Consider the following 13,295-nt stretch of genomic DNA (forward strand, 5'->3'; position numbering starts at 1 on the left):
GGGGGAATTTTCCTCAGAAGGAATTTTCCACAGAGATTTTTCATGGGGGAGATTTTCCACAGAGGAAGAGTCTTCTTCAGGAGGAAAATTTATGCAGGGGGGATTTTCCAGGGGGAAATTTGAACTAATTTTAAATTTAAAGTTGGAACAATAACAGGGTTCAAAGATTGCAATCTTTTGTCTCCCAAAGACTATTCGGTATAATAAGTTTGTTATCTTAGTTTTTCCAATTTTTTACCTACTTTTCTTTTTTTTAAACTTGGTGCCAGCTATGACCGGTCTTAAACATGCTTAGCACTACCCAATTTGAATAGTAATAAAAGCTAAATTATGTCAAATATTGTATTTAAAATAATATATGTCTGTTTTTGATTAACGACGCTTCTTGGCTACTAAGGTCCTTTTGTCGGCCCAGCAGTGTATTGTTACAGCTAAGTCTGAACTATGGGTCCTTCCTCCATTACGGAGCTGACATCAAACCCGCTGTGTCACCACAGGACGTTTTAAATTATTTAATATAATGTTGACATATTAAATTTTACAGTAAATTTAATAAAATTTAATACTACTACTACCAACTCACCGCAGGATCAAACCGCCTGAGCCTACACAGCTACGTACGCTCTTCCTCAATCCTAATCAATTCAAACCCGAAAAGGACAATCTTTCAACCTTTATCCGCAGAACGTAACCTCGTACAGCCTACTGTTTGAAATACTGTCAGTCAACCGGGTACCAAAACAATCTGTTGGCAATTTCTTTGGAAGACATTTAGAAAATCTTCCTCTGTTTTCAGAGCACCCATGCTTCACATCCATATTTGACCACTGTCATCACTGTAGCTTTCGACATTATAATTTTGGTTCGCAAACCTATCTTCTTATTCTTGCAAACTTTTTTTTTAACTTTGGACAACCACCCTGACCCTTGGCTATTCTACATTTAAAATCTTCACTGCTCCCACCGTCTTTACTAATAATACTAACAAGGTAAGTGGAGCTGTCAACTTGATCTATCTTTTCGCTACCCAACGTAAACTTTTCATCTTTACTTATTCCTTGCTTTAGCGACTTAGTCTTCTAAAAATTAATATTCAAATCTATTCTAACACCCTGAGCTCGCAAAACCTCTAAAAGTTCATTCGTTTTGCTCACACTTTCATCTAGGATGCTTAAATTATCAGCATAATCTAAGTCCGAGAAAGTTTCTCTTCCCAATTTCTGTGTTCTCCCATTGCCTTTCCTGTCCTCCTTAAGGCAAAATCCATAAAAAAAAGTCCATATAAATCGGTATAGAACACAACCCTGCCTAAACCAGCCACTAACCTTATTTCCTACCTTAACCGCTTCAGTGTTATTTTCGTACGTAGCACTAATCATTTTAAGGCATTTCCCTAGCACACCATATAAGCTCTTCTAAGACCTTCGCTAAAGCTCTTCTACCAACTGGGTTGAATACTGGCTCATAATAAGCACAACTGAGGACTAAAGGTATTTGATGACTAAGGCACTTCTCAATTATTACCCTAAGAGCACAGCATAAAATATTAAACAGTAGCGAAAAATTGTTTTAGAAATGGGACACATCACAGCACGCGGTACGGAAGTTTCCCTTTGCGTCAAAACAACAGCTTCAGTTGCTACCACAGCATAAACACTAAAGAAGGCGAAGTCATCCCAAAATCTTCAATGGAGAGTATCGGAATTTTTGCAACTGTTTAATATTTATGCTGTGCCTAAGAGTGAAAATTTGGTCGACAAATCCTCTACTCTTCCTAAAACGGCATTGTTCTTCTCTTTAAACTTCGTCAACAGCATCTCTCAGTGTAAAAAGTATCATCACATTGAGTTATTAGCTACTTACAAAGACCAGGCTAATGTCTATAATTACTGCTATCACTCTTATTACTTTGTTACAAAGGGGTTTAATTAGGTTTTATTTCTAAAATCGCTAGGTATTTCCCCTCTTTCAAAATCTTATTTGTGTCTACTTAAATTGAAATTAAATTATTTAACACTATAATTAGGACATAATATCAAACTAAGGTTACTAAAATTAATATTTTTAACGATTCACTTTTGAGAAGTGCTTTTAAAACAAAATGAGGGCTTACCTTACGGTGGAAAGTAATTGATCCAACTGGTTTTGTAAATGCAAAACGGTCAAAATATTGAAGTATGGCCCTAAATCTGGCTTGTTGGCTCGGACTCCTTAAAGAAAGCATATTACCATATTATTACGGTACAATATTGAAGTATTGCCCTAAAATATTGCCCTTGAAAATATTGCCCTTGAAAATATTGAAGTATTGCCCTAAATCTGGCTTGTTGGCTCGGACTCCTTAAAGAAAGCATATTACCATATTATTGCGGTACAATATTGCAATTCTAGCTATTACAATATTTCAACGTAAATAAAATAAAAACACAAAATCAAGGTAATAGTAAATATAACATAATAGCAAAGAGGAGTAAAGTGAAAACGAAGAATAATAATAGGAAGTTAAGTCAAACAATTAAATGTTTAACCAATTAGAATAAATGTAGATTAACATATTATATAACTAAAATAACTAAAGTAAATTATTAACTATTTGAAATAATCGTATGTAATCATAATAACTAAACAATAAAATAACAGAATGAAATGAGACAAAAGAAATAAAAGGAAAGAGGAAAAGCGAATTTGAGCAGCGGACACACTGGTCAAATTGTGTCTATAAAGATCAAATAAAAAACAAGCTTTAAACTTAAAGTAAGGAGCAAAATTAAAAGTTAAATGGAACATAAATTATTATGTATATGAGGGGGCTCCCCCCTCAATCTGTTGCTCTTTACGCTAAAGTCTTAAAGCTGTTTAAAAATACTTCTCATTTAAATTCAACGACCCATGTGGTTGATCAGCCTTTCTTAAAAAATTGTGACAAAAAGTCAAACTTTAGCGTAAATAGCGAGGAATTGAGGAGAAAGCAGCCCCCCTTACATCTGGAATAATTACTAATACCTTTAATTTTTAATGTTACTCCTTACTTTCAGTCGAATAAACTTGTTTTTCAATTAATTTCTGATCGTTTTTTAAATTGTGCCGGGAAATCCTGCTCCCCCCCCCCCCAGGAGAGAATCCACCTGTAAACTTTCCTCCCTATGAAACTTCTTCCTGTGGAAAATAACACCCAATTCCCCTACCCCCGAGATAACACCCCCCCCCCAAAAAAAAAAACACCGCATACTTCCCAATGACAATACTATATGTAAACAATTTGGAAAATTGCATAGCTTTGCCCCTTTCCCAAGGGGCTGAGGGGGTCTTGTCATCCCAGAGGCATAGTTAATGGACCTCTTAACTATGCCAAACCGAATGGCTATCTCAAAATTTTGATCAGATGTCCTTGGGAAAATAACTGGCTTGGGTTGGAGGGCTTGTTGCGCTCCGATCTTTTTGGCTGCTTAGAAAGAAGAGTAACTATTTTGCAAAAAAAAAATAAAAAAATACAAAACAAAATAAACGTACATCTGTGATCTTTCTTCTGGCAAAAAAATTGAAAATTTGACATTTTTGTAGATAAGAGCTTGCAACCTCTACGATAGGGTTTGCTGACATGCGAAACCTGATTATGTGATTTTCATGAAGGGTCTTGACTTTTTGGGGGTGTTCACCTGTTTTTTTCTAAAGTAAGACACAGTTTCTGAGATCTGTAGCTTTTGATGGTAACATTAATCCATCAATTCAATCAATTTATTCAACCAAAAAATTCACACCAAAAACCCTTCAACATAGACTCTCCCGTAAGTCTCTATGGCCAGAAAATAAACAGGGGTGGAACAAATACATTTAAAAAATTACACAATTGATATCAGCATAAAAAGTCAATTCTTTTGACGCATTGATTGTTATCAAAATTCCTTTTTTTTACCATTTTGGTTACTATTAGGCCGAATCACTCCTTATCTACAATTCGTTGCCACGAACTGCTTGATGTAGGGACGCATAATTTAGTAAAAGGTGTTAAAAATGTAGGGAAGTAAACCTCCAGCACCAAGGTCTAATGATTTGTTGCATTAACTGTTAGCGCGGCACAGAGTATTAGAGCATCACAAATGACAATATCCATTTGATTGGACTCGTGTCCTGTAAAGGCAGAATGAAAAACTTTGCTGCTAATCCCTAAATTTCCCGAAATTTAAATAAAAATGAAATAAGTTTAAATCAAGTTAACAAATTAATTAAAATAAGTTAAAATAAAAGGAAACAAATTGCTTGCATGACAATACTTATTAAACTTAATGATGTTGTAGACAAGATTCTAATATAAGGATAGTGCCCTATTAGGAAGGGAAGACAATAGAGAAGGGAATACAGCACTGGGCTTTACAATCACTACCGGCGGTACTGAAGGCCGTTTCATGGCAGTTCAACCAGGAATTGTGACGGAAGGGGGGGAAGGGGGTTATGGACCAGCCCTCCTGTGTTTTCGCACAACCTCCCTGTTTATCATTCACAGATTTCTCCAGGTACACGTTTAGAGCTGGTCGAACTCTGGCTGAGTTTACAGGGTCACGACACCAACCCCCCGTTCCAAAACAAATAACCAGCAACATCAGGACTCAAACCTTTGTCCTTACGGTCAAAGGATTTCAAGTCTAGCGCGCCACCAACTCAGCTACGATGGCTTTCTAGGTAAAGAATAGGATAGATTGACCAAACTTTCAGTCTATGCTTAGTGATTGAAGTGTCGGAATTATCAGACTCCTTAGGTCCTTAGTTTTATATATTACTAACAGGCATTTAACTCAGTGATATAGAAGACCTTTAGTGGTCCTATTTTATGGTATATATTTTATGGTCCTATTTTATGGTATGACAGAAAAAAAAACAAGAACAATGTTGTAGCATTGGGAACTGCAGTTAGTTGTTGTTTTAGCTTGGAATAAGGAGTTAAACAGGGTTATATCCTATCCCTATTTATAAGGATTACTTTGTGTGACTTCCTCCAAAGAGACCTGGAAGAGGCAAAGGGACAGCATTGCATTAAATATGACGGTAAAAAATCGTTCTTAGACTTAAACTACGATTTAAGGGTAACCTTACTATGATTAACAATGACTTAGCTATAATAATAATCTGTAATTAAAAGCCTTTTAAAGCCATATACAAAAAAGACAAATACAAAAGAAAAATAACACTCCATTTGGCATCCTTCCCTTCAATAAAAAATTTCTTAATGCCACAATATAACGGGGACGCCCAGACCACATTAACCTACGAAGCAGCCTATCCTCCCCTTCTTGGATAATTGATCCCCTTAAATGAGAAAGCTGCTTACACCGGAGGAGGAAATGGACCAACCCATAATCATTTCCCCCACATCTCAAGCAACTACATCCAGCCTCGGGACCTTCCCTCGTTTTCCTTACAATCTTGCCATAAATTGAAAGACAATTAGCTCGAATCTGAATCCAAATCCTCAGATATTTAATGGGCAATCCCAGCTTAAAATAAGCTGGGATTAATATGACTTAACTATGATTTAAGAAATAAAAATATTCGCAGAATAAGTAAATTTTAAGGAGATGTTAGCGTTACTTTCTTAGTCGCTAAGTCAAGGAATAAATTACGATTAAGGTTGGAAGTTGGGTAACGAGAAGATTCATCAAGTGGATAATTTTACATATATGGGTAGTCTTATGAATGAAAATGACTGATGTATTGCATATGCAAAAACTATAATAGCCAAGTCCAAAGGTGGTTTTACACATTTGAAAAAAGAGTGGGCGATCAAGAAAAGGTCTACAAACTAAAAATAAAATGATGGAAACTAACAGAAGTACTCGCGTATGTTTCTGAAGCGTAGACGCTTCGGAAGGCAGAGGAAGATTTGTTTACTTTTTCCACACAAATTACATAAAGATAGCTTTAAGTCCCCATTTGACTGGCCCTATGTAAAATAAGAAACTATGCAAAAAGTGTGCTGGGATCCCACTTTTCAATGGTAGTTATTGTGAATTAAGTATTACAGATTGGCATAGATTGGGCTTTTTAGCCATCAAGCTGGGATCAGACAAAAAATAGGTTGTCCGCGAACGGGTGGTAAGGCGTCATTTGAAAGGATTCAAAAGAAATTGGGACTTCTCGAGGGGGGGGGGGGGTAAAGAGTGGAATTTCAAGAGATTGGTGTTGATCGGGAGCGTAAGCAGTTGTGGTAGCCTCAAGCAGCTTAGTGACATATTGAATTGCTATAGTAAGAGTAAATAGTAAACCCTCAGAGATATTAATTACGAAGTCATACTTTGGATGGAAGTGCTCGTACACAAGGTTCTCTCTGTTATACATTTTGGGATACATAAGTGACCGTACAACTTTAAAAGAAAAGAGGATAGCAAGCAATTTTGCAAAGAAGTATAGTTCTCACTTTCAAATTCCCACCCCGCCTCCACCTTTCATATAAGAAAACTAGCTCTTTTCGAAGACCACACTGCCTTTCCTTGAAGTACAGATAGCAGTTTAATAGGGAAAAATCATTTTATTTGACAGTGAAACAAACAAAAATATCTGGATATTTCGGTCACATCTACAGTAGCCACCTTCAACAGAAAAACTGAAAGATAAGCAGAAGTTTAAATGTTGAAGACGGCCACTGTATATTTGACCGAAATATCCAGAAATTTGTTGTCTGTTTCACTGTCAAATAAAAGGATTTATTCCTATCGAACTGTTATTTGTATGTAAAAAAAACAAAAAACTAGCGCACAGTTGTAAGTTAAAAATATCCTCTCCAATAGCCTCGTCTTACATAAAACACGCGAATAGAGAAAACCGTTTGAAAATAGGTTTACTAAGTAAATCTATTCGATAAAACTAAATAAAGTTAAATAACTATAATTTCCGTAAGGAATCGCATTCACCTGATATGGACTGGGTCCATCAATAACGAAATTAAAGGTATATGCTTCTCAAAAGAAAAGAAACATACAAATTTTTTGTGTCCCTGATCAGATTGAAACTTACAGCCATCATTCATTTTAAAAACGAACGTAACACACAAAAAAATTCGCTGCTACTTCCTCTCCCTTTAAAAAAAAGTGGTCCCGAGTAATTTCCCAAAATCCTTCTCCCTTACCTGCCATAGAAAAACCCAAACTACTCTGAAGTTGGTATACTAATTCATTGACAATATGTCTATATATATATATATATATATATATATATATATATATATATATATATATATATATATATATATATATATATATATATATATATATATATATATATATATATATATATATATATATATATATATATAAATATATATATAAAGGTCTCTAGGATAAATATATATCTCTATAAGTATAAATATATGTCTCTAGGGTGGAGCCTGTCATCAAACACAAGTTCAACCAATCCGAAATGGAATTCGGATGGTGTATGCAACAGGTTTGCGGATGGTGACCAGTATATGCCACTCGAAAGAAATATCAAAAAAACAGAAATGGTACAATAATGAATTTCTCTTATTAAACTGGAAGTTATTTCATGATACATAAATAAAACATATGGATAAAAATATGTCAAATAAATATATAAGGTATAAAAATATTATACGAATATATATACTATATAATGGACATAAAATAATATATACTATACTAAAATAAGTATTCTAAATAAATACAATAAAATAAAACAAACCTTGAAAGACTGTTATAAAAACGTGAGAAGCTGAAGTCAATTAAAGTTGGGTGACTTTGAAGCGTTCTTTTTGGGAATGCACACAGTAATGAAAGTCCGAGTAGAGAGGCAACGAAACTTCGATGGAGTGTAACACTATCCACTATGAAAGAGAAAAAGAAATAAAATTAAAATTTAAAATCAATGTTTTCTAAATTGATCAATTTAGTGAAAGCTAGAATGTATCAATTAGTAAGACTATAAACATATTAAGTAAAATATATTACGGATTATGTATATGATATAAGTAGGCTTTATATTTTTCATTTAAAAAAAGGATTGGGAATACAAAAATCAGCCAAATGGAAGAAGTTTTTATTTTACTGAAGGGGTGCCAGTAGCACCCTTGACTGTCTTCATTATGTTGATCCTGCCATTTATCTTACTGTTTTGCCTCGGTGTACATTTTTACCTTTTCTGTATTTTAAATTTTGTTTCTTTATTCATAGTAATTCCTGATTAATTTACATTCGTCTTCAGTAGTAAATTTCAGACCGTTTTATATTCTAAATTAAATTATACATACAAGTTATATTCAATTGAAAGTGAGGAGCAACATTGAAATTTAGAACGAACGGAAATTATTATGTATATGAGGGGGCTGACCCTTCTTAATTGCCTCGCTCTTCATGCTAAAGTTTATCAGTAATTAAAAAAAAAGCTTCTTATCCTAATTAAACGTAATTAAATCCTTCTTATTCTAATTAAAATTCTCCTTAGCCTACTTTCATTTGAAAAAAGACTTGTTTTTATTTAATGTCAAGTCGTCTTATAAATCATGCCCGAAATCCCCCTACCCTGAAAATTTGTCACCGGAAGTCCCCCCCCCCCAATAAAGTCTCTCATAAAACATAATATCACGAAGAAAGGAAGAAAACGAGGACAATTAACAGCCAGTGAAATAATTGAAAAATTAAAAATTGAAGTAACAGTGAACTGTTACTGAGAAAGGGTCGTCCAATTTTAGTTTTGTGTTTGTTTTAAGATTTTTTTTTTTTTCATTTTTTATCAGTTTTATTCTGCACTGAGGACGGTCAAGCGGAGGTCTTGACGGAAATATTTGCATAATTTTTAAATTTTGCACTGGTTGTTAATTGTCATTGTTTTCTTCCTTTCTTCGCGATTTTATATTTTATCATGATTAGCCAGTGTGGTCTCAGAAATTATTTAATGAAGTCTGTCCCGTGAAAAATTTCCCCATGGGGAATTTTCACGCGGAAAATCCCTCGCCCACAGTAAAATACCCCAGAGAATTCAGCCACCACTGAAAATTTACAATACAGCAAATTTTATAGCGTACAGCCCTTTCCCAGGGGCTGTCGGAGGCCATGCCATCCCAAAAGGCATAGCTATTGGACCTTTCAACCATGCTGAGCAAAATGGCTATCTCAAAACTTTGATGGGATGACTTTGGGGAAAAGGGGCGTCGGAGGGGGAATAGATGCCCTCCAATCTTTTCGGTGACTTAAAAAGGGCACAACATCTTTCAACTTCTGTTTGAATTAGCCGTCCCCCGATCTTCTAGGACCATTATTTTGACACGATCACCTCTGGGAAAAAAAGCAACAAATAAGCAGACATCCGTGACCTTTCTCCCTGCACAAAAAAAATACAAAGTTCTACACTTTTGTAGATAGGAGCTTGACCTCTATAGTAGCCTAAGATTCTCTGATATGCTGAATCTGATGGTGTGCTTTTCATTACGATTCCTTGAGTTGCTGGGATGTTTCCCCTCTTTTTGAAAAGCAAGCAAATCTTCTCAGGTTAGTATCTTCTGATAGGTAACATTAACCTATACATTTGGAATCAGCATAAAAAAGTTAATTCTTTGATCTGTCTATTGTTATCAAAATTCCGCTATATAGAGTTTTGGTTACTATTGGGCCGAGTTACTCCTTATTTACAGTTCGTTACCAGCAACTGTTTGATTTTCTACTTTTCATAGAAAACTTTTTTTGTTAAGTTCTGATGTTCAATACAATTTCTTAATTAAAATCTTGATTAATTTGATTTGCTAAATTTAAGTTCAAGGTAATTTTGATTCTAAATTTAGTTTTATTCTAACTTTAATTTTTATTTAGTTTGTATCTAATTTTAGTTGGTGTAAAAAATATATATATATCAAAGAATCGATTTGCAATGCGCCAATGTCAATAATTTGCAATACGCATACACAATGTTTAAAATCCATTTTGGCAGTTCTGACGAACTGCCAGTTCTATTTCTCCGATGAGCATGAAAACGAATGACACTTTTCCATTCCTCGACTCCATTGAATTATTTTTTTCAATTGGCTGATGTCCACATACATATGTGACCGAAATAACGTTTAAAAGTTCAATTTGGCCAAAGGTGTAAAAATCAATCCCTTTGAAAGTTCCAATAGAAATAGCTTTTCTTCTTAATAAATAAGGGGGGTAAACTAAGACACAGTTAATCTAGATGATAAATAAACCATGCACAAATATATACAAATAAAGTTTATAATAAATAAATGAATAACAAACTTATTAATAAACAATGGGGATAAACTAAGACAGAGTTTATCTATATCTTGAAAAATCTTCTTGTAATTGTGTGATTAAAGAATCTCTAAATTCTGACCCAATATTCTTTTTTTTTCAAAAAATATATATCTTACTCAACCACTATAGGTAGGCCTATTTAAAAAAAGCAAACGAATTTGAATCTTGGATAAAGGGGGGGGGGGGGGCAGGGAGGGTTAAAATAGTCTCCTATCCGACAGTTGTTTTTGAATTAAAAGCCAATATTGAACAAAATATCTTTTCCTTGCTTAAGTAGTAAAGTAAGTCTAAAAATACTATGCTTGTTTCAGGGCCGTATCCAGGATTTTTGTTCAGGGAGGGTTTTACTAATTTTTGACTTTTTTTTTGGGGGGGGGGGGTTAATAATTTTTTACTCAGTTTTCGAATAATTTTAATGATTTTTACCTAGGTTTTACTAATTTTCGAATTATTTTAGAGTCGGTCAAAAATTTCGGGGGGGGGGGGGTTCAAACCGGGTAACTGTTACAATATCCTATCTCTTCCGTCCATCCACATGTTTTTGCACAATAAAATAACATTTACTTGAATTCTGACTATTCTCAATATTTATAATATTTTAGTCTTGTTATAGACCATAGTTTTATGTAATATACTAATAAAGTAATCAACTTGCTACTTTTGCTAATAAAGTATCAACTAAATTGCGACAGGTTTTAATGCAACAAGGTGTCTTTTTACAACAATTAAGATACAAAAAGGCTAAAATACGATTTATTTTGCAACGTTTCATTTTCAAACAGTTCGTGGTAACGAACTGTAAGTAAGGAGCGACCCGGCTCAATGGTAACCGAAACTCTAGAAAACGGGTTTTTGATACCAATAGATATATCAAAAGAATCAGATTTCAATGCTGATTTCAAATATATAACTTTCATCAAGTTTAGAGCTACCCATCAAAAGTTACGCGCCTGAGAAAATTTGGCTGATTTTCAATAAAAGGGGGAAAGACCCCCTAAAAGTTATAGAACCTTAATGAAAATCACACCATCATATTCAGCGTATCAGAGAGCCCTGCTGTAGAGTTTTCAAGCTCCTATCTACAAAAATGTGGATTTTTGCATTTTTTGCCAGAAGAAATATCACGGATGCGTGTTTATTTGTTTTTTTGTTTTTTGGTTGTGGTTTTTGTTTTTTTTCCCAGGGGTGATCGTATCGACCCAGTGGTCCTAGAATATCGTGAAAGGGCTCATTGGAACGGAAATTAAAAGTTCTAGTGCCTTTTTTAAGTGACCAAAAAAAATGGAGGGCAACTAGGCCCCCTCCCACGCTCATTGTTTTCCCAAAGTCACCCGATCAAAATTTTGAGATAGCCATTTTGTTCAGCATGGTCGAAAATATGATAAAAATGTCTTTTAGGATGACTTGATCCCCCAAAGTCCCCAGGGGGAGGGCTGAAAGTTATGAACTTTACTCAATGTTAACATATAGTATTGGTTATTGGGAAGTATACAGACTTTTTCAGAGGAGATTTTTTCTGGTAGGTGGGGGAAGGAGAGGGGCGGGGGCTATATGGAAGGAACTTTCCATGAAGGAAGTTTTCATGGGGGCAGGGACATTGCGCAGCCGGGGGCGCCGGATGTCCCAGCATTATTAAAGAAAAAGATCATGAATTAAATAAAAAAAAAAACAAGTTTTTCAACTGATCAACTGACTGTGATTAAGAGGTCATTTTTGAAGAACTGGAAAAAAAAATTTGAACTATAGTTTAAAGTGCAGGGTATTGACTAGGGGGCGAACCCCCTAATATACTTGTTAAAAATTTATGAATATAGAAGTTCGTTACGTAAGTTAATTCTAAGTTACGTATATTTATTACTAATAAAAACGTTCGTAAATAAAATTAAACAAGTTTCGAGAAAGCCATTTAACCAAATAATATGAAATTTTGTTTTAATTATTCATGTACGGTGAGCCAAAATCAAAACCTGCATTAATTCAAAAACGTTCAAAAATTAAATAAAAAAAACAAGTTTTTTAAACTGAAAGTAAGGAGCGACATTAAAACTTAAAACGAACAGAAATTATTCCGTATATGAAGGGGCTGTCCCCTCCTCAACGCCTCGCTCTTTACGCTAAAGTTTGACTCTGTCTCACAACTTTATTTTTTAAAACAATAAAAAACTTTAGCGTAAAGAGCGAGGCGTTGAGGAGGGGACAGCCCCTTTCATATACGGAATAATTTCTGTTCGTTTTAAGTTTTAATGTCGCTCCTTACTTTCAGTTTAAAAAACTTGTTTTTTTTATTTAATTATCTTATAGGATTTGTACGACTGATACGATTTGTCTCTAAGTTCAGGAATTTTTAATGTTCATAAGTGGTCTCCTATTTTTCATCAATAAAATCATTAAGTCATTAATTAACCAATTACATGTATTTGATCAAATCCTCGCCCCCTCTCCTGACCAATTCTGCTAGTTTATTTTCCAACAGATATATGCACGGGTAAAGATGTTAATTTTTTTTTCAAATCTTTAAGTATTCAAGATGGATAAATGGAGCCTTAAAAACAGGAACACCAATTGGGAGGGGGCATGGCAGGGGCAAATCTAGGATTTGTTTAGGGGGGGCGCAAAATAAGATGATCCGAAAAAAATTAGGGGGGCGCAAAATAGGTTGATCCGATAAACTTGAGTTAGGAGCAAGTTTAATTAACGCTAACTTTAGTTAATTAAGTAAATTACACTACTTTAGACTACGCTAGGGGGGCCCCTCGCCATCCTGGATCCGCCAGGTTTTCTTCTATTTTGAAAAATGACTATTTTGGTATTTTCATTGAAAAAATTAGAAAAACAGCCCCCTACATCCACAGATTTGCATCTTCATTAACATAAAATTAAAAAATCCTTCACCTCCCCTCCCCCCTACATTTTTGGGAATTGGCTTTTCTGGTTCAAAAATGAACTTGGGGTTTAAACTAGGCTCTGGGAAGGGGTTTTCAAAATACTATGTCTGCCCTTTCTTTTATTTCTAGGAGTATTTTTTGAATTTTTTTAAGAATT

The 13,295-nt window shown here is 34.5% G+C and overlaps 1 protein-coding gene across 7 annotated transcripts in view; it reads right to left on the reverse strand.

The window, feature by feature from the left end:
• Positions 1-13,295, reverse strand: part of LOC148940424 (uncharacterized) — a 215,424-nt gene that overhangs the window by 154,121 nt on the left and 48,008 nt on the right. For all 7 annotated transcript variants that reach the window (XM_089105472.1, XM_089105468.1, XM_089105465.1 and 4 more), the window contains 2 exons: positions 7,690-7,831; positions 2,114-2,210 (listed from right to left, as the gene is read on the reverse strand). In XM_089105472.1, the coding sequence (XP_088961598.1) occupies positions 2,114-2,210; positions 7,690-7,831 (239 nt within the window). The remainder of the gene's footprint in view (positions 1-2,113; positions 2,211-7,689; positions 7,832-13,295) is intronic.

This window comes from Artemia sp. Qi Xiang Cuo, chromosome 19 (assembly GCF_049724085.1).
Source record: "Artemia sp. Qi Xiang Cuo chromosome 19, ASM4972408v1, whole genome shotgun sequence".
In the NCBI taxonomy this organism is placed as follows: Eukaryota; Metazoa; Arthropoda; class Branchiopoda; order Anostraca; family Artemiidae; genus Artemia; species Artemia sp. Qi Xiang Cuo.